The sequence below is a fragment of the Grus americana genome, chromosome 14, assembly GCF_028858705.1.
Source record: "Grus americana isolate bGruAme1 chromosome 14, bGruAme1.mat, whole genome shotgun sequence".
Lineage (NCBI taxonomy): Eukaryota > Metazoa > Chordata > Aves > Gruiformes > Gruidae > Grus > Grus americana.
The window spans coordinates 111,177-136,560 of NC_072865.1; the positions used below are offsets into that span (position 1 = coordinate 111,177).

General features: G+C 41.3%; 1 protein-coding gene across 4 annotated transcripts in view; it reads right to left on the reverse strand.

Moving 5' to 3' along the window:
- Positions 1 to 2,167: 2,167 nt before the first annotated feature.
- The window catches only part of KDM3B (lysine demethylase 3B), a 69,942-nt gene continuing 46,725 nt past the window's right edge, over positions 2,168 to 25,384 (reverse strand). For 3 of the 4 annotated variants that reach the window (XM_054841588.1, XM_054841589.1, XM_054841590.1), the window contains 9 exons: positions 22,202 to 22,468; positions 13,464 to 13,635; positions 10,233 to 10,323; positions 10,016 to 10,146; positions 7,420 to 7,539; positions 6,766 to 6,905; positions 6,248 to 6,424; positions 5,565 to 5,699; positions 2,168 to 3,521 (listed from right to left, as the gene is read on the reverse strand). In XM_054841588.1, the coding sequence (XP_054697563.1) occupies positions 3,441 to 3,521; positions 5,565 to 5,699; positions 6,248 to 6,424; positions 6,766 to 6,905; positions 7,420 to 7,539; positions 10,016 to 10,146; positions 10,233 to 10,323; positions 13,464 to 13,635; positions 22,202 to 22,468 (1,314 nt within the window). In that variant the 3' untranslated portion in view covers positions 2,168 to 3,440. Of the gene's footprint in view, positions 3,522 to 5,564; positions 5,700 to 6,247; positions 6,425 to 6,765; positions 6,906 to 7,419; positions 7,540 to 10,015; positions 10,147 to 10,232; positions 10,324 to 13,463; positions 13,636 to 22,201; positions 22,469 to 25,384 lie in introns of those variants that run through there. The other variant, XR_008579257.1, reaches the window with a different exon arrangement.

Consider the following 25,384-nt stretch of genomic DNA (forward strand, 5'->3'; position numbering starts at 1 on the left):
ACCCTTCACACAACCCCTGTTAAGAGAGAATCCTAATACACGCCCTTGAGAGCACCCTAACGATACACGTATAAACGTATATGTGACAGGCCCAGATTAGCTGTCACTACTCAAGAAAGATAGTACAGTCATCACTACTGGAAATCTCAATGCTTAGCATTAGTAAGAAATGCAGCAACAGGAACGTTTCAGAAATTAATAATGAGAAACACGTGATGAACAAACTTTAAAACCCTGCACATAGCTTGAGCCATCTCGCCTCAAAAATGGGGTAGCTGAACAAAAAGGAGGCACAAGAAAGTCAACAAGAACAATGAGAGGCACTGAGCTGGGTCTGTGCAAAGATTCTACAGTCCAAAACTTCATCTTGGAAGACAGATGCATTGGGGGAGTGAAATGGCACAAAAAAGAACTATGAAGCTATGAAAATGGTCAAAGGGGTACACAGAGGACAAACATTTCTTGGGGAAAAAAGGCTCTGGAGCCCAGTTAAATTACTAAGCTAACAAAGGTACATACTTTCAAACAAAGCATAATTAAAACTTGCAACTCTTGTCAAAGGATGTAGTAGAAGCTCTAAATACAATTACTTCTGGCATCAACATGACAGACTTGCAGTGAGCTTCACAGTCTAATTACAGGTACCATAAAATATCCCTGACCATGGAAGGCTACAGCAGAGAGAAGCTAAGCATGTTTGAAAGAAAACAAAACCAAAACAAACCCCTGCAGTTGTCTGGGTTTTATATATACAAATACATAAAATGTAATACATAATACATGTAATGTATAATATATACATCCACAAATATATTAATGTTCTATATTATCTATATATACTTATATATCTGATTTGTATCAATAAACACCTACATGTTTGCAGATACACAATACATGAGAATTCTATTTCAGAAATTCTGAAATTGCTGTACAGTAACAGCTAAATTTTAATTAGTTGAACAGAATTCTAAGAGCTGACAATTACAGCTTTTAATGAACTGAAGACCTCTTGGTGGAAAACAAGCAAGAACTGATAAGTGGATTCCGAATTTACATAAATGCAAGTTTGTGTCCCATATAAAAGAATGTCTACTTGAAAAACACTCGCCAAAACAAGTGGTAGTCTTCACCTCCTGGTGCATACAATCCGGATAAAGGATGAAAGTTTCCAAACGTAAGTTACTGGAACTGATTTGCCAGATCAAATTACGAATTCTTCCTGTCTTCATCTGGTCTGAAATCTGGATTGCTACATATTTCTTAATTTTAATCTATAATTTTTGTGCAAATCATTCCTCTGATTTTGCCTGAATATTGCTTTAGGTTGATTGTACTCTATGACTAATAAAAGAAGAAATTCAAGAGACACAAATGATAGACTCAAACCAAACAAAGGTTCAGCATGAGATACAGAACTTACTCTTAGCGTAGATCACTGCATCGGAACTGGCCAAAGCTACTGCATTACACATAGCCAGGTCTTTGTCTTTTTGATCTTCACCTCATTGCTGATATACATACAAACACAAAGGAGGAAAACATCTCAGCTATAATTAGCTATTTAGCATGGGTTATATGCACCAAGTACAACAGAAGTGCACAAGAAGTTCTGCACAACAGGAATATGGTGAAGTTGTATGGTTCATGGGTCTGGGATAATGCTTTTGATCTGTACCAGACTGAATCAGCCCACATTCACAGGATAGCTGCAAGGGTATGAAGGCAACAAAAGCCCGGGAGGGAACTACTCGCACCCAGTAACCAACCTAGGAAGCTGCCAGCATGCCAGTGAACCGAACTGCTGCTGCCATCACAACCTTCAAGGTCAGAAACCAGGGAACCTTTACCACTCTATCCATATCTCCAGTGGAGAGGGCAGCTCTGAACCCCAACCTGTTAGGAACATAGCGAGACGTTTGGAGCACAGCACAAGAGATGTTGTTTATGACAAGATAGATCCTCTACCCAAACTATCTCTGAGAATCAAGAATCTGCAGGTAGCTTGGTGTGCTCCCAGCACGTACTTGGGACACCAGGCCTAAAACACCCAAGCCTTCTGGTCAGACACAGGGCAAGAAATTAACAGGTAGCCTACCCTAGAGACAGAAGCTTAGACAAACTCAAAGTGGGAAGATCAGTGTACAAATCTGAAAGAAACCGCTCAGGCTGTTACAGTAAATGACTTTTATTTTTAAAAAAATGAAATAACCGTGAACATATTAACAGGCCTGCAGGTGGCACTACAGTACAGCTGGATATAAGGTAGATACATTTCCCCATGTACCCGGACAATGAAATCCATTGCATCAATGCTGACATTAGTAAATTCTGAATACAGTTCTATCAAGCAGGAACATTTTACTTAAAATAGTTCTGGACAAAGTTGACACTGAAATTTAACTTTTCCTTCACTTTGGAAAGGATAGATGTTTTCAGGTAGCACTGGTATTGGGTGAACTATTACCTGCAGTCACCAGTGCAGGGAGAGATGTACAACATCTCCACATGAGAACAGAGTTTATACTCCTTTTTACTTCTCATTCTGAGGAAACAGGGTGGCATAGGAAGAGGGAGGAAGATGGGTGAGGAATATGGGCAAGGGAGGTGGGGTGTCAATTTCTATTCACTCTCCTTTGGCTGTTTTTGTGCTATTTTGGACTGCTTTCTAAAAATCACTTCTTGATTTTATTGAAAGGAAGACTAAATGTAATGCGCCTTTCCTTGAAAATCCAGGAACAGTTGTGGTACTTCAAAAATACTAAAAATATCTACTTTCATGAAATATTAACTGTTTCACTACAAACCTAGTTTTTCACTAAATACACAATTCTCCTATTTCTGGAGTCTCCTGGGGAAAAAAAAAGTGGGTTCTCCCTTTATTTCTGCAACTCTACAGTGTATAGAGAAACAGCTACAAGAAGGGGAGTGCAGAGAATAGCTTTCTTCTTTTCCTTGGCCTGTATCTCGCATGGGAAGTTTGCTTAAATTTCTGCAGTTGGGCTGCTGTTGGTCACACTCCTTCAGCAGCTATCAACTAAGTCTGCAGTAGGACAACCCACCTCCAGCACATTCCTTCTAACTTCGTGGAGACTAACTAGGCATGAGGAAAAAAAAAAACATCCACACTCTTTATACCATTTCTAATCATAATATGCAGGAACACCAAGTGGTTTCCATGTTCTTCCAATTTGCAAAAGGCCACAGGAAAGGGACATGGCACCTTTCGTTAGAATCTGGGATTCTGCATGTAACAGTGCGACCTTCCATTAGACCTTCAGTGTTGAGGCAGCGTAGAAAACAGTGGCTGAAGAGTGTGTGTAATACTGACCACACCAGCTCTTAGTGAGAAGCCCCTGCTCCTGCAGAGGCAGTCATATGCAGTCCCTGTACATAATGTGAGCAAAAGGCTTACGTCACAGGGCATTTGGAATTAGCAATTCCTACGATCTAGCTAGTTTGGATTCATGAGCCTTCAGTGTGCCAACAGCATCTTTCACTGCATGGTAGATAATGTTCTTCACCTGTAACAGGAAAAAAAAAATCAACTTCTACAGACTAACAAGGAGAGTTTTAGGTATCTATGCAATCAACTTTGACAACTGAATTCGTAATAGTTGGCCAGTAGACACAAAGTATATACTATCACTGCTTCAGGATATCAACAGCACAAATTTTAACTGTCATGGTTAGACAACAAATATTTTAGACCTGCACTAATTTAGTAACTGATTTTCTGGTCATCTAGCAACATATATTTACTTATGTTATTTTAAGATAAAGTCTCTTTTTCATGAGAGCTAGGAGGAAACACATGATGAAGTCACACATATAAGTTTATTTTCAAAAAGTCCTTGTGATCCAAGTCACTTACAGATTTGCATGAATCAAACCCAAAAGTATCAAGAAAATCATATGGTTTAACCCTATGTAAACAAAGATGATGGAACAAATCCTGTTGTCTTTGTATGGATGCTGGAAATTCTTCTAATTTGTGCATCTTCCAGAAAGGCAAGCAAGATCAGAGATGAAAAATTCACTAGTGCTCACAGCAATCTGTTCTATGCTTAGCTATTTAACAATCAAAGCTCTATCTTGTTTCTGATTTTCCTGATCTAAGTTTATTTGAATTCAGTTTCTAGGTATTGAATGGAACAGTTTCACCTCTAAGCGAGTTGCTTAATATGCACTTGCTCAACTGACAAGTACCATCATTTTTTCCTGATGTACATATGATCTCAATCTTTTATACCATTTATGCAACAGTTATTGTCTATATAAAAAATGCAGATGGTTATATAAAAATACTATAAAAATATACATGAAAAATAACAAAGAAAAACAATAAAGTTTGGCTGCGAGGCACAAATACAACCAGTATTCCTTTTCACAGGAGTACCGAGTTCCACTTTGCCAGCAGTTACATTTTTCTTTTTTTAACTTTTTCTTGTTTTTTTTTTTAAATAATAAGCATTATTCATTTACAACCTATTCATTTACAGAAACACTTCCACATCTGTACCGTTACAGGTGAAGAGGTAAAGTGTTAGAAGCTGGGTCCCCACAATGAGAGTTGATCCTACTTCTGCTTCTCTGTAAAATCCTATGCAAATCCAGGCAGAAATTTATAGCAATATTTCACTGAATAGTTTGAGAGAATTACCATGGTAAGTTCTGACATTCTTGGGTTACATCCTGGAGAATGGCTACATACTGAGTACTCACTTTTACAAGAACAGCCATTCTGCAGATCTCCACCCTCCTTCATTTTACATGCATGAGATTACTAATACAGAAAAAATGCTGATGACAAAATTTGCAAACTAAACAGATACTAACTCTTCAGAAGCATACACAGGTGAAATCAAATAGGGTTTCCTACGGTCTTCTCTCTGTAGAACTTACTGTCTTATATACAATGTACTGCTACAGTGCATAATGTGTTCTGTGCATAGTTACTAGTTTAAGCAGTCACATTTCTTCAAACCAAAAACACATTTAATTTTCCTCTTTGGGACTAATTTAGAATCATAGAATCATTTAGGTTAGAAAAGATCTTTAAGATCAAGTCCAACTGTAAACCTAAGACTGCCAAATCCACCACTAAACCACATCCCTGATTTAAATAAGCAAGCCTTCACTTTCAGAGCAATTTTCCTTGAGGCAATAAAGAAACAAATACAAGTGTCCTTGGTCAAATAAACATATCTCTTCAAAACAAACCACTGCTTTTTCCTTTTTAATAGGTGGGTTTGGTTGGGTTTTTTTTCTCCTGCTACGCTTCACTGTCATTCAGGATACAGCCATTTTAAAACTTAACGATACCGACACATGCACTAGTTCAATAGTGGGAAAGTTGTCTGGAAATCCAAAAGTTTATTACTAATTTTTGTTTACATAATACTGTAGACATAGGTGCATTAATTATTTTTTTAATACTTATCAAATGAGAACCTCCAAAGTTGTGGAAAGTTGTTATTTTTTTCTTAAATCATTAGCCACACGTATCTGAACAAAACTGGCAAAACACAGGATGTATTTAATGATTACTGTCATAAAATGATTACCTGCAGTTTATCCTCATGGTTTGTATGAGTATTAGACAGGTGCCTGAACTCCTGGGTCAAACGGAAGCAGTGCTTCACATGTTCTGGAGATACGAAATCTTCTGCCACTTTAATGCAGCTGTACAAATTATGGACCTAAAAAACCCCGGATCAAATGATAGATATGTCAAGATTGAGTGAACCATACAAAACCCAAAAAACCTCACCCACCCCCACGTATGTTAGGTTCTTCCACATTTACTTATCAGAAACAGGAACTGAAGCCTATTTCATCTCACACAGAATTGTGTCTAATGGTAAAAACAGAACAAAATACATGACATCTCACATGTTCCCAATTCTCCCGCATACACTAGTGTTCCCTAATGCAAGTTCTCTACTGTTGTCCACACTTTTTTGGAGTTCTGTTCCCTCGGTTGAAGTTTCACTACACAGAAATGTTTTCCGACCATTCACCCTAATTTTTTTTCTCTTCACAGTACTGTACACATCATTTGGGATTTATATAATTTTTACTAACATAATAACTAAGATCCAATTCAAAGAGTTCCTGTAAGAACTGCATACACAGAAAACGCAACCTAAGTCAGCAATATTAACTAACAGTTATTTTGAAGGCGCAGTTCTGTTGTGCCTCAAATTCAATTCTATTTGTCAATATTGCCTAGAGTTGGCATACTTACCTGATGGGGAGCACCTGCAGGAATGAACACAGCATCTCCAAGGAACTGCACTATCGCCCAGCCTTGTACACCATACTCATCATAGAGTCGCTTACGTAAGGTCTGGTCCAAGTACCAACTTTGGTCGTGAATGGGGTCATGATCTGGGGGATTTTCTTGGCCTTGTTCTTCTCCAACCTAGGGCCAAGATATGGGGTGGGGGGGAAAACCATGACACAGCACCTTGATATTGCTGGCTCACAAAAAGCTCTGTACCAAAAAACATAACAAACAAACTATTTCAAGGTAGGACATTACTTTCATTAAGCTCATTTAGGTCTTAACTAGTGACATGTGCATTAGTGTGAAGATTCTAGAGCAGGCTGAAAACCTGGGAACATAATAACTATTAATGTCCTCAAAGACACCATTAGAATACCTACGCCCTTGATGTTGATAGCAATTTCTATCATTCAGCTGCTGTAAGCAAGCTAGTCAAGGAATCCTGTAGGCTCAAGCCTTGTTTGTAACCAACATACCTTCCGGAGAAGTTCCCGTATCTTTTCAGCATCCTTGGCAGCATAGATGTGCCACAATGCTCCAGGTTTCTCTCTTCCTTCATGGATTCGCTGCTTTGTTACATCGTCAGCATCTCCCTCATCAATTGTTTTCAGAACCTCTGAAAGGGGAATTCACATACAAGTGATATGATTACAAAGCTTCTGAGTTTTGACACACAGAAGAGGAAGGAACATTCTGAGCTGCTAAATCCGGTCACACTGCTACTGCAACTGCTGCATCATGCAGTGCCCCCTCTAAGCACATCAAGCTTCATCTTAACCAAATTCAGGAAATGTGTTAATTGACAGCTAATCACAAAGCTCAGTCACGAATTCAAGCTGAACTAACTACAATTATTCAAGTACAAGAATAAGAAAGAGTAACTAATCACTCCTCCTCCTCCTTTCTTCAGGGAGATACCTAATTTCTAGCAAAACTCTGCTGCTTCCACAGTTGGGAACCAATGAAACATTACTGCACTTTTAAAGATTTGCTGCAGATGTAGCAAACTGCCTTGTATATTTGGGTTATATCTCATAGATATGACAAGCTTAAACAATAAAAGGTAGTCGTCTTTCTCACACACACAATTGATTTTTAATGGACAGAAAACAGCTTTCCTCAAACATTACCATCATCATGGGTCCCTTCCCCAATGGGAATCCCAACGTACACCATGACATTAACAGCATCAGACACATCCAAGTGCAGGTTTGTGGTACCAACTCGTCTGTCTTCTGCAGTAATTAAGCCTATAATAGAGCATAAAATAAAATCAAATTCTATTTAAGCTCTTATAGAAATAAGAGCTGCCTGAAAGTTCTAGAATGCTAACTTTACAATGTCAAAGGGCAGCTGAAGTAGTTATTTTCACATCATGTGTGGTATACGTAAAAAGTTTACTGATAACTAGTATTTTTATTTTACAGGAGATAGAAGTAGCAAATATAGTTCACTCAAGTCATGAGAAAATAAGCATTTTAAAAACAAAGCCTGAACTTGTACTTTACAATTTTGTCTCTCTGAGGATCATTTACACAGCCTGTAGCAGGCAACTTAGCAGTCATAATACAAAGTTAGTAGGCATTTTTTGGCACTGTTTTCCTCTGCTTGAAGATACAAGAGAAACATCGACTGCTGTTAAGTGGCATTAGCATCACACTGTGTGCAGCAAGTCACTGGACTGTTACAAGTATAAGCCTCCAGCAGTTCATTATTTTCTCATACTCAGGTGTAAAATCCATGTGATCAGTTGAATTCACAGCAGTTACTGTCTAACTCATCATCAACAATTCAGATTACAAATGAGTAAGGAAAAACACCTGCAGACTCTCAAGTGCTTATGCCCTTATACATTGGATGCTCTTACCCCTCTTGAGTGGCTATGAGTAATGGAGAAAGAGATTTCAAATGTTTGCTGCTTAATTCTTTCACCTCATATAACACATTCTTCTCTCTTCCTCTGACCCTTCAATAGCACTCACTCTCTCTACTTTTGATTTAACATCTCCTCAATCAAGTAACATGGGGGAAAAAATTAAAAGATTGAAAAATCTTTGTATCGGCAAACATTAATGTAAGTATGATCACAAGACTACTGGTTATGTTTTAGAATCACCATTGTATTTATCTCTTTTGTATTTAAAATATAAGCTTCTGGGGACAGGAACTCAACTCACTGTACAGTACTTTCTTTTGACCAAGATCTATACATCTGAGAAGGATCAAATAGTACAGGGTTACATTCTATGCTAAAAAAAATACTGTCAACACTCCCTCCACAAACTCTGCAATAAAGGAAAAGAAAAAACTTTGACATTTAAGATAAATTCAACAAAATCAATACATTCCATCCATTGCTAGCGACTAGCAATACAGAAAGTCAAGTTAGCTGTCACTGATTACCTGGCTTCTCACTGCACTCATGTATAAATATAAACTTGATTATATTGTAAGCTCTTTGGTGTACAGCCTTCTTACTCAATTTACATGTCAAATAATACATAAACCAAAACATTGAATACCGTTAAATACTGAATCAACTCAATTTGTCTAAGTTCACAAACCCCTATTTTTTTTAACTCTTATTTGTGATACTGCTAAAAATCCCAAAATAACCCCACAAATGCTTTCTCAGACCTGCAATATGTTGGTTTACAGCTTAAGTCTAATCCACATTTGGTTACTGACCTAAAACATTTTTTAAAAAAGATGAAACAATAAAAATCTTTCATGTCCTCAGAAGAGTTGTTACTGTAGCTATACTGATAATTGGAATGCAAAACCCTAAAAACCCCTGCACCCCTGTCTCAAACATTCAAAGAGAACTACAGAAGTTACATTAGGGAAGTTTGCTTCCACGTACTTGCTTTGCAAGATGGCTGCAACTTTTCCCTTATCAGTATCACTGCACATTTTTCAGTATATACAAAGAGCGACTACTTTAAATGTTATTTATCTTACTCTAATGTTGCAAAAGTACATACTTCCAAAACAATCAGTTATTTAAAAGTATCCTGGAACTTAAACAATCATTTGTTTTAAATTAAAAGTCTCCAAAACCTGCTTTTGGCCATGACCTCAAAGACAGTACATTCAGCAACTGAAGTATTTCAAGTTGATACAACACGCATTAATTGTTCGTATATCCTCCACACTCTGCCACACTGACAATCATTTGACAGTTTAATGGTATGTGTTCAGACAAGGGTTTCTGCCATTTGTATGCTGTTTAGCTACTATATAATTACAGTCTTAAGAGGACAAAACTATCCAATTCAGGTAGCTGACCGTGGTGACAGTTTTGTCTTGCATGTGAACTGTGGTCTGTGTGTTGTTAGACAGGGATGAAGAAAACTGCATCTCTGGTTTGGAAACATGAACACACAGATCGAATTGCCCAGAAGCTAGCTAATTTTCCCCTCAAATGTATCAATTGGTCTCAAAAAGATATTAACTCTCTTTGAACCCTGATTGGTATTATGCTTATTATATGTATTAAATAATAATTGTTTTCAAACTTATATGTACATCTTTTGGAAATCACAAGGCAAAAAAGGGCACATCTGACAGAAGACTAGCATAGGAATAGATCGCAGGACCAACTGAAAAAATGACAGTGTGCTCTAGGATACACACTGAGTTTTGATTAATGCCATAGCCTTGGATATGCCCTAAGTATAATAGAGAGTCACAAAAATCAACATCTGCAGAACTATTCTCACATACCATAGGCATTGTACATTTTGGGACCCAAGTCAGGACGGACAAAGTAGCTTGGCAGCCTAGAAGCCAAATTCAGTCTGCCATCCCTCTTGGTATATTCAGGAAGAGGAAGATTTTCCATCAAGTCCTCAAACCTAGAGAGCAAAAGAGAAAAAAGGCATATTTTCTGCCTGTAGTGCCTACAGCAGCCTTGTAAGCATTAATACTAAGGTTTACTTACCTTGTAGGCATCATATCTCTAAAGTCCTCCCCTGGAGGCCAATCCTTTAACTTTAGTACCATTGGCTGACCATCATCTGACCTGAGCCGTTCTGCAAGAAACAAATTGAGATTTCTTCATGTAGTATCTTTTTACCACAGCCCATTACCTTGTTTAAGCTATAAGTCTTTTGCACCAAGATGTCTTACATCGCACAGCAAAATGGATCCTGATTTTTCTTTGGGCTTCCAAGCATTATTATAGTATGACCAAACAACAGTTTAACAATTAGATATACATCTCATTAACTACAGCCGAAGTTTGACAGATCTTGCACAGCTTCTAAGTTTTAGGATAGTTTTTACTCAACTTTGAAAACTAGCCTCTCCTAAGCATTCTGTCTTACTACTTTACCAAAGCCTAAGGGAGATTTATCTTTGATTTCAAGAGAAGTGATGCTTCTATAAAATTAAAGTTATTGGTTCATGCTCAGAAATCAACCCTAACCTCAGTATAAAGCATGAAGCCATGGTACGCCACACTCAAAAAAGCTAAATGGCAGGTGGTTACTGAGGAAGACAGCCTCTAGTTTTTTAAATTCTTCTTTGCTGGAGGCACTCAAATTAGCAGGGCACCGAATTCAAACATTTGTTCTTCACTTCAAGACTTGTACGTGAGTCCTGATTGGTAACAGAAAAAGCTGGTAGCACAGAAAGATGACATTACGAACGCAACAGTGGATGTACGATATGACAGCACTGACCACAGCAACTGCTGTTTTGCCTCAGATGTTACAATGGCTAAGAGAGTGTATCTGGAAGTCGTACATGCAGCAGCTTAGAAGACTCAGCATAACATTTGGAGAGGAACAAAGTTCACTCTTCTAGCAGATTCTTCACAACTCTACATGAAGCCATCAGTTGGAAAACAGGATGTACTGCAGTCTGACACCCTCACATCCCCCTTTGCCCAGAAAATAATTAACATCATTCACCACTTCCTACCTTACCAACGATTGTCAGCCAAACAAAAAGCAACTGATCTTACCCAGACCTAGCAGAGCTGCTGACAACACCAAAAGAGAAAGCATATGTAGGAAACTAGGACTTGGAGACCTGTGAATCACATTTGCATTATATATCAACAGGCTACAGACGACAGCCTTAGTTTGCAATAAAAAAAATTAAAATATTGAAATTTAAAGGAATTAAGAACTGCAGATATGTAAACCAAAGTGACTGATTTAAAGAAAACAAATTTTGATGAGCTATGGATTTTAGAGAGGCAAGTGAACTGAGAAGCTCAAGCACTTGAATTTAAAGATGTTTTAGGACTTCCTGTATTCAAGATTTTGAACTCATTAAGGATCTTTGTTCCAAACAAGGAGAAGAAACTTGTAGTAAGGCTATTCAGAAAGGACAGAGTGAAGACCTACCTGGAGGAAAACATACAGATCTGACAAATTACATGAAGCTGGACAAAACCCAGAAAACATCTGATCAGCAAAGAAAAGCAGGTCTAAGAAGGATCAAACCAAAAAGTTCAACCTGCCAAAAGTCCACTTGGAACTCAAAGATATTAGAAATAAACAGCACAAGATTTAAATTAACTAAAGTATCATATGGAATAATTAAGGGATTTTCTCAATACCATCTCCAAATTCAGTGGCTGTTCTACGTCTCTTCAATAAGTTAATGTGAGTGTGTGTGTGTGGGAGGGGTGAACCAGCCACATATTTGAGAAATCTAAAATTCATATAATGCAGACAAGTCAAGTGTCATTATATCATTTGCAAAGAGTTTTCATATGAGTTAGTGTGAAATCTCTGGACTAGTAGCAAATAATACTCTTCTAAATTGGGGATTGCACGTGGCTGAAAAACACTAAATAAAAATGTATTTGAAAAAAACTAGAAAAAGTGATCAAGTTTTCCAACCTAGATCACTAAGATTTCTCATATAAAGTGTGGTAAAGGCATTGTCTAAAAGAAAGGCAGCAGCTGATTTTGCTGCAAGGAGTAGATCTGGACACAAACTACAAATAAATTTCTCAAAGATAACTTGACCCATACAAATTTACTATTGTCATGAATGACCCTAGCACAAAAGTGAGGAGTTTGTGAAGTTTCTCAATTACTGTTAATACACAGAAATATCACACTGTTATATCCTTCTAGGCAATTTATTTCTGAGTAATAACAGAAATAGTAAGAAATTTGACAGTACAAAATACGAGACTCTGTACTTGGAACCTTATAAAAACAAGTGAAAAGTTGGGAGCTCTTTGATTGGAAAATGACTAGAGAAGACAATATTCTTGGTCTACAAATTTATCATTTTGTTCGCTGTTGAACAAACATTCCATTAAGTCATCTAATAGTTTACCATTTCTGCTATGTGCACATAGCAATAAATACATAAAATGTTTTATATACACTAAAGTCAGGCACATTGCAATGAACTGTTACAGCTCTAATATCTGTAAATATAAGACCACTCTGATCTAGGTAGATACAATCTAAAACAGAGCACTCTGCTTTTCAGAAGCTCCTTAATCTGACCAGTTATATCCCTAGGAATTTTAATTGGCTAGCTTCCACATCCACACTTGACAAAAGGTTTTCTCAAAGAACTCAAACATTAAGTAATGTGTTATCACATGAGGTACGCATACAGCATTGCTAGTCATAATACATATAAACATGTATTTGTATTGTACTCGCAGATAATCTACTGTAAAAAAAACTTGCAATGCCAAGTTTATTTAGTTGATGTATTCCACCAACTCTGAATTTTAGCATCAAAAGCCTCAGTCTGTTTTAGCTCTACAGATTCCCTTTAGTTTTACAATAAACATTGAGGTTGGAAGGAGAGTAAGGGCAGTCAAATCACTTACTGTCTTAATAATGGTAACTGATGATTAATTTCATTGAGGAAAGTTAAAACAAAAAGTAGTTTCCCATGAAATGGATCATCTTTTGACACATGGAAGTAACACACACCAACACACAGTAGTATAGATGAAGTTTTCTTGGGTAGCCCTGCCCTAATCTTCACCAATACTTTCTAGAATGCGCTACATCTAAGGAGCAATGGCTTCTTTGGGTAAGACTGATAGCTATGTGGATTTTTTTAACTATTGTTTTTGTTTGGGTTTTTTTTTTATTTTTTGAGAAAGTAAGTGGAAAAGGAGGAGTTGAAGGTAGCAAGACAGACTGCTCAATTAAACTAGTCAGCCATAGATATTACTTACTAGATATTATCTCAAAGCCATCCCAGAAGTCACGCACTTTCACGTCTGAAATTATGGCACAGTTCCTGCAGTTCACCAAATCTACATCTTGATCTCCAAATTCCAGGCTGAAAGCTTCTGGTTTCCAAAGCTCTGACTTCAACTTCTTATGGACACCAGATACCAGCACGGGCTGAGAATACAAAGATGAATGCTTACTCCACCATAACCAAATTTCTTACACATGCACCCAAACTTTCTTAAGAGCTGAGACTCCTGGCTACCATAATACAAAAGACATCACAAATCTGTTTTCATCAATGTCTGGTTTTTGTGCATCAAACAAATAACCAGAGTCAAAGCAAACTTCAGTTCCAGGCCATGTGCAGTTGCCTTAGTAAGTCTAATACAATACCACTTCTAAGGCAAGCTTATTAAGTCTACACAGCGAGGTGTTCGCAGCAGGGGTGGGCTCTGTGAGATGAGGCTGGGAGCTGCCGCGTGCTGGACACAGATGGTTCCACCTGGCTCCAACAGACCATCGCTGGCCAAAGATGAGCCCATAATTGACACTGGTGGCACCTCTGTGATAATAAGAAAGGTAAAAAAAACTCTGCAGCTGCTGGGAGCTGGGGGGAGGGAGAGGGGAAGGAAGTCAGAGAAAGAACTCTGCAGACATCAAGGTCAGTGAAGAAGAAGGAGAGTCCCTTGCAGTTCGTGGAAGAGACCATGGGGAAAGCAGGTTGCCTCCCTGCAGCCTGTAGAGGACCATGGTGGAGCAGATATCCACACTGCAGCCTGTGGAGGACCCCACACTGCAGCAGAGGGAGATGCCCTGAAGGAAGCAGCCCATGGAGAGCCCACGCTGGAGCAGGCTCCTGGCAGGAGCTGCAGCCCTTGGAGAGAAGCCCATGCAGGAGCAAGTTTTCGGCAGAAACTGTGGCCCGTTGGGGACCCACACTGGAGCAGTCTATTCCTGAAGGACTGCAGCCCACGGAGAGGGCCCCAAGGTGGAACGGTTCATGAATGATTGTATCCTGTGGGAAGGACTCCACACTGGAGCAGGGGAAAAGCGTGAGGAGAAAGGAGCAGCAGAGACGAAGCGTTATGAACTGACTGCAACCCCCACTATTCTCCATCCCCCCTGCGCCACTTCGTGGGGCGGCGAGGAGGCAGCAGAGCCAGGGATGAAGGAGTAAAGTTGAGCCTTTAGGAAGAAGGAGGAGTGGGTGGGCATAAGATGTTTTTTAGCTTTGCCTTTATTCCTCACCATCCTACTTGAATTAATTGGCAATAAATTAAATTACTTTTTCACAAGTTGAATTTGTTTTGCCTGTGACAGCAATTGCCAAGTGAGATATCTGCCTGTCTTTATCGTGACCCACAAACTTTCCCATCTTATTTTTGCCCCCTGTCCTCTTGAGAAGGGGGAGTGACAGAGCGGCTGGGTAGCGGTCTGGCAGCCAGACAAGGTCAATCCACCTGTGGAAGTACAGTGGGTGTCAAGTCTCACCACCTTTCCTTTTTGTAAGTACAAATGCAACTACCATTAGAAACAGCATTTGTAGTAAAGCCTTCTCATATGAATTTTTCATATTCTCACATGATTTTTTTAAACCATTTCATTCGTTCTTTACGTATAATCATGAAGCATCACTAATTCCCTAGTAAAAAAACCAAGGAGCAGAAAAGTGGCTATTCACTTGCAAAAGGGGTTTTAAGATGTTTAGGCTAACCACGTACATAGATTCCACACCAAGATTTGAGTGGCCTCTCCCCATAAATGCTCAAGGCATTTACTAAACTAACAACACTAGGAAAAGGTATACCAGACAATCCTCCCAACACTGGCCGAGACCTTGTCAGTTCCTCTCACCCTGCAATCTCTAGAGAGTTACAAGATTTGAGAGAAAAGGGAACTTGCACATGGACTATCCCACCTGAAAAACTCTATGTTCAGTAACTGTTACCTATGTTCAAATGACAGTTCACGTCTATGTAAGTTTGAACCAATTCCAAGCTGTGCCCTATACGTTAACAACAATCTGAAGGTGGATCTTGGGTTTATTCACACGAAGAGCTCAGTACAACACCCTGAGGAGCACAGATGCCCCTAGATGTTCTAGTAGTATCAGTATCATTAGGCAAAGATACCTACAGAGCTACAGACAAGCATGTCCAAAGTTACGCTGCTTAAAAACACTCCAGTAGCTAACCACTACTTCACCTGGATGGCCTCTAACAGGACTAGTATCCATTTTAGTTCCTGAGGACAACTATTCATTCAGAAATGAATGGAGGGAAAAATAAACCAACAAACAACTTTGGGGATAACAGAAATGGCCTTGGTTTTGAAATATAACACAACATAGCCCTTAAGTTCTAGAAGGCAGCAATGAAACCTCAACTCCAGAAGAGCGAGGTTTCAGTAAACAAAAAGGGTTTGTTACTTTACTCCTGTCAACTTCAGAAAAAAACCTCACAGAATCATTTAGGTTGGAAGGGACCACCCTCACACTAAAAAAGTGTTTTCTTTTGTTCAGGTTGAACTTCCTGGGTTCTAATTTGTGCCCATTGCCTCTTGTCCTGTCAGTGGGCACTGCTTAGAAGGGTCTGGCTCCTTCCTCATTCCCTCTCATCAGGTATTTATACACATTGATAAGGTTTCCTACCCACGCTCTCCCGAGCCTTCTCTTCTCTAGGCTGAAGAGTCCCAGCCCTCGCAGCCTCACTTCACATGAAAGACGTTCCAGTCCCTTAATCATCTTTGTGGCCCTGCACTGGACTTGCTCCAGTAAGTCCACGTCTGTCTTGTACTGGGGAGCCCAGAACTGGACACAGTACTCCAGGTGAGGCCTCTACCAATGCCAAGTCCAGGGCAAGGATCACTTCCCTTGACGTGCCGACAACGCTCCTCCTAACGCAGCCCAGGATGCCGCCGCCCTTCTTTGTTGCGAGGATGCATTCTTGATGCACGGTCACCTCCTTGTCCACCGGGACCTCAAGGTCCTTCCAGGCAAAGCTGCTTTCCAGCCAGCCGCCTCTGCAGCATGTGCTGTTGCAGGGTGTTATTCCTCCTGAGGTGCAGGACTTTACATCTTCCGTTGCTGAACATCAGGAGATTCCCCTCGGTCCAATTTTCCAGCCTGTCCAGGTCCCTCTGAATAGCAGCACAACCATCTGGTGTATCAGCCATGCCTCCCAGTTTTGTGTCATCTGTAAACTCACCGAGGGTGCATGAACTCTGTCCCATCTAGGTTGTTAATGAAGATGTTAAATAGTTCTCAACACAATACTGATCCCCTAGGGTACACCACTAGTGACTGGCCTCCAGCTGGACTTTGTGCTACTGATCACAACCCTCTGAGCATGGCATTTCAGCCAGTTTTAAATCCACACACTGTCCACTTCTCTAGTTCATACTTCATCACTTTGTCTGATGACATTATGATAGTGTGAAAAGCCTTATTGATGTTAAGATAAAAAACATCCAGTGCTCTCCCCCTCATCCACCAAGCCAGTTGTCTCATCACAGAAGGCTGCAAGGCAGGTTAAGCACGACTCAAACAGCATTCCTGAGCCCCTCTTCAGGACCATATCCCATGGGATTCTTGCAGGCAGATATCTGAAAAGATGAAAGTCTGCTCTCCTGAAGCCCGGGCTTGTGATCTTGCTTTTTTGCTTTCCTCCCTCCTCTCAGGATCTTGAGCTGAACCCCACCATCTGATAGTCACTACAGTCAAAGCTGCCCCTTACCTTCACATCAACAACCAGTTCTTCCTTGTGTGTAAGCATGAGGTCCAGCAGAGCACCCTTCCCGAGTTCACTCCTTGATAAGCTGTGTCAGGACGTTGTCATCGATGCACTCCAGAAAACTTCAGGAGTGCTTGTGACCTGTTGTGGTGTTCCTCCAGCAGGTATCAGGGTGGTCCCATGAGGCCCAGGAAATGTGAATACAGAGCTTCTGCCAATTATCTGAAGAAGGCCTTATCACTTCTTGATCAGGTAGTCTGTAGCAGATACTTGCCACAAGGTTGCCCACATCAGTCTGCTCGCTAATCCTGGCCCACAAGCTCTCAAATGGCTCATCATCCACTCCTATACAGTTTCACGCATTCCAGCTGCTCCCTCACATAAACAGCAATGCTGCCGCTTCACCTTCCTGAACAGCCTGTACCTATCCCTTGCCATACTACAGTTGCAGGAGCTATCCCACCACTTCTCCGTCATAGCAATGAGATTGTGGCCATGCAACCGCACACTAACTCCTCCTATTTGTTCCTTGTACTGTATGTATTACTGTACAGGCATTTCAGAAAGGTACCCAGCCATGCTGATTTCCCAGAAGCAGTATGAGAGCTTTCCTCACAATGCTGTGATGTACACAGTTCCTTACTTATGTGCATATGTTTGAGGACATCTTTCATCCCTGTTGTCTCGAGTATGAGATTTCTCCTGTTCACATCACCCCACATGGCTTGCTTGCCAACCCCATCAACTAATTCGTTTCTTGATCACTGGTGATACTCTCCCTCTCCTGTCGTTCTTGGCTTATAGGTCTCTTAGTCAGGCTGGTCAGACTGTTGGCAAAGATGCTCTTGCCTTGCTTAGATGGATCCCATCTCTTCCAAGCAGTCCTCAATCCTCAAAGAGGTTCCCATGACCATAAAACCCAAAACCCTGTTGTCGAAACCAGCTTCGCAAACGATGGCTGACATGCAGAATCCGTCTACCCCTTACCGGCAGGATTAAGAAAACCACGTGGGTTCCATGGCCTTGACCACTACTCAGAGCCATATAGTCACTCTTAACACTGTCCAGGTCTCCCTGGTAGTACTGTTCGTGCCAACACAAAAGAGCGGCAGAGGGTAAATGTCTGAGCGAGAGTGGAAAGACTGCCAAAGCTTGTCTATGTCCCAAATGTGAGGCCTGACAAGCAGCAAACTAAGATGACATAGCAGACACACCGATCCCAAGTACTAGTTGTCTTCAGTCCAGGAAAATAATGACAAATTTTGATCCCTGCTGTATTCACTTGACCCCTTGAACAATTTAAAAAAAAAATAAAATCTACTTAACCTAGTAGAACCCTTCCAGCTCTTAGGCAGAGAATTTCTGATGGAAGAAAGAAAATGCTCGCTCTAGTGAAGGGCACAGCTAGGGCTGCAAGATAAAAGGATAGCAGACTTGGTTGGCAGACATTTCCTGCCAGATCTGCTCTCAGACGACAGGGAGAAAACAAATTAAAATCTCCAATACCAAACCAAATCTTCAGTATCTCAAAAAAGAGAAAGCCTAGCGTGGAAACTCAGAGAAGAACAGGTTGCTACAGGATAAGAATCCCAACAGTATCCCCAGATGAGCAACAACCATGTTCAGGAGAGTAAAATGCTCTTGAAGAACAGCTCCAGAAAGAAATAATCATAGAATCATAGAATGGTTTGGGTTGGAAGGGACCTGAAAGTTCCAACCCCCCTGCCATGGGCAGGGACACCCTCCACTAGACCAGGTTGCCCAAAGCCTCATCCAGCCTGGTCTTAAACACTGCCAGGGATGGGGCCTCCACAACCTCTCTGGGCAACCTGTGCCAGTGCCTCACCACCCTCACAGTAAAGAATTTCTTTCTAACATCTACTCTAAATCGACCCTCCTTCAGCTTAAACCCATTCCCCCTTGTCCTGTCACTACACTCCCTGATAAACAGTCCCTCTCCATCTTTCCTGTAGGCCCCTTCAGGTACTGGTAAGCCGCAATTAGATCTCCCTGGAGCCTTCTTTTCTCCGGGCTGAACAATCCCAACTCTCTCAGCCTGTCAAATCCTATGGTTTCCCAGTGAATTCTGGGATAAGACAAGAGTTTAACTTATTTCTGACAATTTTTAAGACAAAGGAGTTGAAAAATATTGCTCTTTCTGCATGACACTGAAAGAGTGGCATTCGTTATCAGGGAAAAAATTTTCTCTTTTAATGATCTGGGATGCTACCATGGCTAAAATCTTCATATGGCTCAGATCTAGGATCCAGTGTGCATTTATTGTGCTGGGGAGGGTAGCTAAGAGGTTTTTTCCAACTAACCTTTTCCTGACCGTAAAATAGGAAGGGGAAGATGATTTGGGGGATGATGGTGGAATTAACGTTCTTTGACTTCACTTTTACAGGTGCACCTGGGATGTACAGGAGGATATCAGCCAAGGGAGAACTGTGACAGAGCAGAGTTTGTTGAGAGAATCTCTGCTTGAAGAAATTCTGTTTAGAATAGCCTTGTCAAGACAGCGATGCCTGCCTAGGTCACCTGCTCTCTCTCATGCAAGAATGAGAGAGGCTCAGTTAAATTGCTTTCCACATTTCGGCAGGAAATTAGAGTGCAACATCACTACAGAATCCTTGAATAAGCAAGGGACTCGCCCAGTCTGTTGCTATACAAGGGATCCTCTGAATGACGAAGTCATCCAAAAGCACATCTTGGGGCGAAGCCTAAAACAGTGGATCACAAATAGTACATGAGCATGACAGTTGTGGCCAGAGCCTCAGAGTGTGCACCAAGTTGGAAGGTGATGCACGCTGAAAGCTACACATCTGACAGAAGATCAGTAATCACATCTCTGGACTCCACAAGGAGTTTCTCAGGATTCATTACCAGTCAAGAACCCCATGGCCAAGTGCAGCATCTTGCACCTGGTGATTAATCAGTCTCATCTGCAGAGAAACTGACAAGCACATCTTTTCTAAGTAGCTCCCAAAACATTTAAGATCCTCCTGAGAGAGACAATATTATTTGGTAACAGAGATGGTTGAGAAAATTATCAGAGTATACTGACCAGAAACTAAGGAACTCTTTGTCAAGTCAGGCAGATGACTGACACCACAGCACTGCAAAAGAATGATCTGAAATCCTTCATAAATCAGAAAGATAGAATCATAGAATGGTTTGGGTTGGAAGGGACCTTAAAGACCACCTTGTTCCAACCCACCTGTCACGGGTAGAGACACCCTCCACTAGACTAGGTTGCCCAAAGCCCCATCCAACCTCGCTTTCAACACTTCCAGGGATGGGACATCCACAACTGCTCTGGGCAATGTGTTCCAGTGCCTCACAATAAAGAATTTCTTCCTAACATCCAATCTAAATCTACCCTCTTTCACTTTAAAACTGTTACCCCTCATCCTATCACTACATTTCCTGAAAAGCAGTCCCTCTCCATCTGTCCTGTAGGTCCCTCTCTTTAGGTACTGGAAGGCTGGTATAAGGTCTCCCCTGAGCCTCTTCTTCTCCAGGCTGAACAACCACAACTCTCTGAGCCTGTCTTCATAAGAGAGGTGCTCCAGCCTTCTAATCATCTTCAAAGATGCAACAGGTTCCAAAAAAATAAGACACCTCTGTGCACTCCAAAAATACCAGGACAAGACGACAACTGCTGTTAGGGGGAAAGCTGGTAATACCAGCGGCAAGCTAAGTTTCTAGTCAGACAAGTCAGAGTGCACTGCATAGTAGCCTCTTCCATCTACTAGGAGCTGGCTAGGGGAGTTGGAAACAGGAACCGGTAACTCTGTGGTTGGGGGTGCCACAACCCTCTCCACATTTCTCATGGCTACATGCTAGTTATGCTTGTGCCCAGGGGACCCAGAGAACGTGCAGTCCCATGGAACACGCTAAACTTAACTTGAAAAGCACTCTACTTCTGGCAGGAATGGACCCTGAATGCCAAAAGAGGAACACGCAGCCTGATCTGTTCCTCCGCCAAAGCTCGGCAGTCTGCGTGTCTTGTGAGCAAACACAAATATGGAATGAAGAGTGCCAAAAGCATTAGCACAATAATAGCAGAACAGCTGACAACAAGGACTTCTCCAGAAAAGATGATGAGGGACATAACTGTTTAGCACCAGCGGTCTCAATTCTGAGTAGTCAGTGAAGGTAATGGTGTAAGAGGTAGCTGCAGAACCAAGTGCCAAGAACACCATTTGAACACTGACGGACATCATATTCTGTTAGAGATATGGGTGTGCTTCCTCTGCAGCAGCAGCTACTAATCCATTTTTTAAGGTTCAGCTTGTCTGACTAGAGCAATCTTTATGACTCTCTGGAGAAGCCTAAGCTGTAGCACTATGGACTGAGACCCGAAAAAGCGGCTATGCTGGCAGCAGGTCTAAAGTCCAGTCTCTTGACTGAAGACCTAACCGGTTGATGACCCCTCAGACAATCCAGGAGAGTGCTCAATACATGAGATGCTGAGTTCAAAACAATACTTGGGTTCACACAGGCCGTAGGCTCAGAATGAGACATTGCATCAAGTGCACCCAAAAATTTCAGCAGAAATTTAGCAGAAATTACTGCATGCAGCAGTTATTCTTTCCATGCTGCTCTGGAAGGAACGGACCTTCTCCTAAGGCTATAAAGCATCAAGTATGGGGTAGATGCTAGGATGCATGCAGGAATCATAGTGGATTCACTACTGGGCTGTAGTAGAGCAGCTTCAGCACAAACCACACCACAACTAAAAAGGCTGCTGCAGCAAACACCCTCATACTGGTAAGCTGAGAAAAGCTCAATGTGCAAGGGCACGTGGGCTTCAGTCAGTACAGCATGGAGTGGACAGGGTCACTATGTTCCCTGTTTATAATGCTACAGTTGAAATCTTCATTCATCATATTGACTCAGGAGCAATTGGCCAAACTATGGATGGCTCTGTCAATAACCAAGGTACAGGTTAAAGTTTCAGGATACTTATAAGCAGTAAGGGTTGGCTATTTGTCGTCACCCACCTGGCCTTGTTTCCAGCACTCCCTGAAGATCTTCCAGTTATTTTTGTTGCTAGGATCATGAAGGCAAAGGAGTCTACCATCACACAGCCAAGAGTGGGAAGTGTGTGGATCCAGCACATTTAAGCCCATTACCATTTCCTTCACCTCTCTCTGCGTGTCAGCTAAATTACTAGCTCGTTTTGCGGCATCAGAAGTCTTCTTGTTTTCCACCACAGAAGCAATGATGTGGTCTAAGAAGTTAGGCAGGCTGGCTTTACCTTTGGCCCCCTAGAAGATGTAAATTCAGAGATAAGTTTAGTCTTGCAACATCATATGTGTTAATGCACATCTGCTCTCATTCAGATTTTAGTCATAGACATCTTGCTATCAGAAAAACATGCAACAGTAAACAAATCAGCTCAGAGACCTGCATGTATCCAGTAAGAACAGAAACAGCTATGCTCCTGTTTTACAATAGTAAAACTTAAAATAACCTGCTATAGGCTATCTAGAAAAATATTACAGCAAACAATCATGGAATAGAAAACTTAAGTCATCTAACTCTGCTACTTTAACAGTAAAAATGTTTCGTATTTTTCTTAACCTCATTAATTTCTTAACTTTATTTCCCTATTTTCCTCATTCCATTACTAAGAAAGTGAATTCAACCCTGGCACAGGTAAGCTGAGGAATACGGGAACATTAAGTAAACACAGACAGAGAGGAGAAAGTGCTTCCAGTATGTGTAACGTTAACAGAACCATTAGTAGACAGCCTCTCTGGTTGTGGCATCCATGCTCCTCAAAGGACATTTAAAACTCCTCAAGGGATGTTTAAAATTCGAAAGGGATTAACAACACAATCTTAAATTGTGTTCTTAACTTTAAAAAAAAAAAAAGCCTGCCTACAGCAAAATACTTAAGAGACTAAATATATTTCATCTATTCAACAGAAGATAAACACTAACTGGATCATTATTCACAAGACATCTGTGGGAGGGGGCAGGGGTGTGATTGATTTCTGGTAGCAAAAAGCTCATTCTAGGAAAAAAATAAAACAAACAAACAAAAAAAACCCCAACCAACCCACCCCTCCACCCCCCACAAAAACCCAGGGACTGGAAGCTGAGTGAACAGTCACAGCAAAACACCTATTACTGGAACGATTTTGCCATCTTCTTTAAAACTAAAGCTCAATAGACAGAAAATTTACCATATGCAGAGTTATCAATCTAAAATGTAACACTAAGCATAACTGAAGATATTCATTCAGTAAAAAATATTCACAGAATCACAGAATGGTAGGGGTTGGAAGGGACCTCTGGAGATCATCTAGTCCAACCCTCCCTGCTAAAGCAGGATCACCTAGAGCAGGTTGCACAGGATCGCGTCCAGGTGGGTTTTGAATATCTCCAGAGAAGGAGACTCTGCAACCTCTCTGGGCCGCCTGCTCCAGTGCTCTGTCACCCTCAGAATAAAGAAGTTTTTCTTCACATTCAAACAGAACGTCCTGTGTTTAAGTTTGTGTCCGTTGTCCCTTGTCCTGCTGCTGGAAACTGCTGAAAAGAGTCTGGCTCCATCCTCTTGACATCTGCCCTTTAGATATTTATAAGCATTGATGAGAACCCCTCTCAGTCTTCTCTTCCCCAGGCTAACCAGATCCAGCTCTCTCAGCCTTTCCTCATACAAGAGTTGCTCCAGTTCCCTAATCATCTTTGTAGCCCTTGGCTGGACTCTCTCCAGTAGTTCCCTGTCTGTCTTGAACTGGGGAGCCCAGAACTGGACACAGGACTCCAGATGTGGCCTCACTAGGGCAGAGTAGAGGGGGAGGAGAACCTCCCTCAACTTGCTGGCCATGCTCTTCTTAATGCACCCCAGGATACCATTAGCCTTCTTGGCCACAAGGGCACATTGCTGGCTCATGCTTAACTTGTTGTCCACCAGGACTCCCAGGGTCCTTCTCCACAGAGCTGCTTCCCAGCAGGTCAACCCTTAATCTGTACTGGTGCTTGGGGTTATTCCTCCCTAGGTGCAGGACCCTATGCTTGCCCTTGTAGAATTTCATTAGGTTGTGCTCCACCCAACTCTCTAGCCTGTCCAGGTCTTGCTAAACAACAGGAAAGCCTTCTGGTGTATTAGCCACTCCTCCCAGTTCTGTATTGTCAGCAAACTTGCTGAGAGTACACTCTGTCCCCTCGTCCATGTCATTGATAAATATGCTGAGTAAGACTGGACCCAGTACTGACCCCTGGGGCACACCGCTAGCTACAAGCCTTCAACCAGACTCTGCACTGCTTATCACAACCCTCTGAGCTCTACCATTCAGCCAGTTCTCAATCCATCTCACTGTCCACTCATCTAACCCACACTTCCTAAGCTTACCTATGAGGATGCTACAGGAGAGTGTCAAAAGTCTTACTGAAGTCAAGGTAGACAACATCCACTGCTCTCCCCTCATCCACCCAGCCAGTCATGCCATCATAGAAGGCTATCAGATTGGTCAAGCATGATTTCCCCTTGGTGAATCCATGCTGACCACTCCTGATAACCTTCTTTTCCTCCATGTGCTGAGAGATGACCTCCAGAATAAGCTGTTCCATCACCTTTCCAGTGACAGAGGTGAGGTTGACTGGCCTGTAGTTTCCTGGGTTGTCCTCCTTGCCCTTTTTGAAGACCGGAGTACATTCATATAATAAGATGTATAATTCATAGAATCATTTTGGTTGGAAAAGACCTTTAAGATCATCAAGTCCAACTGTTAACCTAACACTGCCAAGTCCAACCACTATACCATATCCCTAAGCACCACATCTATGCGTCAAATATCTCCAGGGATGGTGACTCAACCACTTCCCTGGGCAGCCTATTCCAGTGATTGATAACCCTTTCAGTGAAGAAATTTTTCCTAATATCCAGTCTAAACCTCCCCTGGCACAACTTGAGACCATTTCCTCTTGTTACATGGGAGAAGAGACCAACACTCACCTCACTACAACCTCCTTTCAAGTAGTTGTAGAGAGTGATAAGGTCTCTCCTCAGCTTCCTCTTCTCCAGACTAAACAACCTCAGTTCCCTCAGCTGCTCCTTATAAGACTTGTTCTGTAGACCCTTTGCCAGCTCCTTTGGACACACCTCAATGTCTGTCTTGTAGTGAGTGTAAGTCAGAAGGAAGATCTAGAGATCATTTGGTATAACTTTCTGTTGA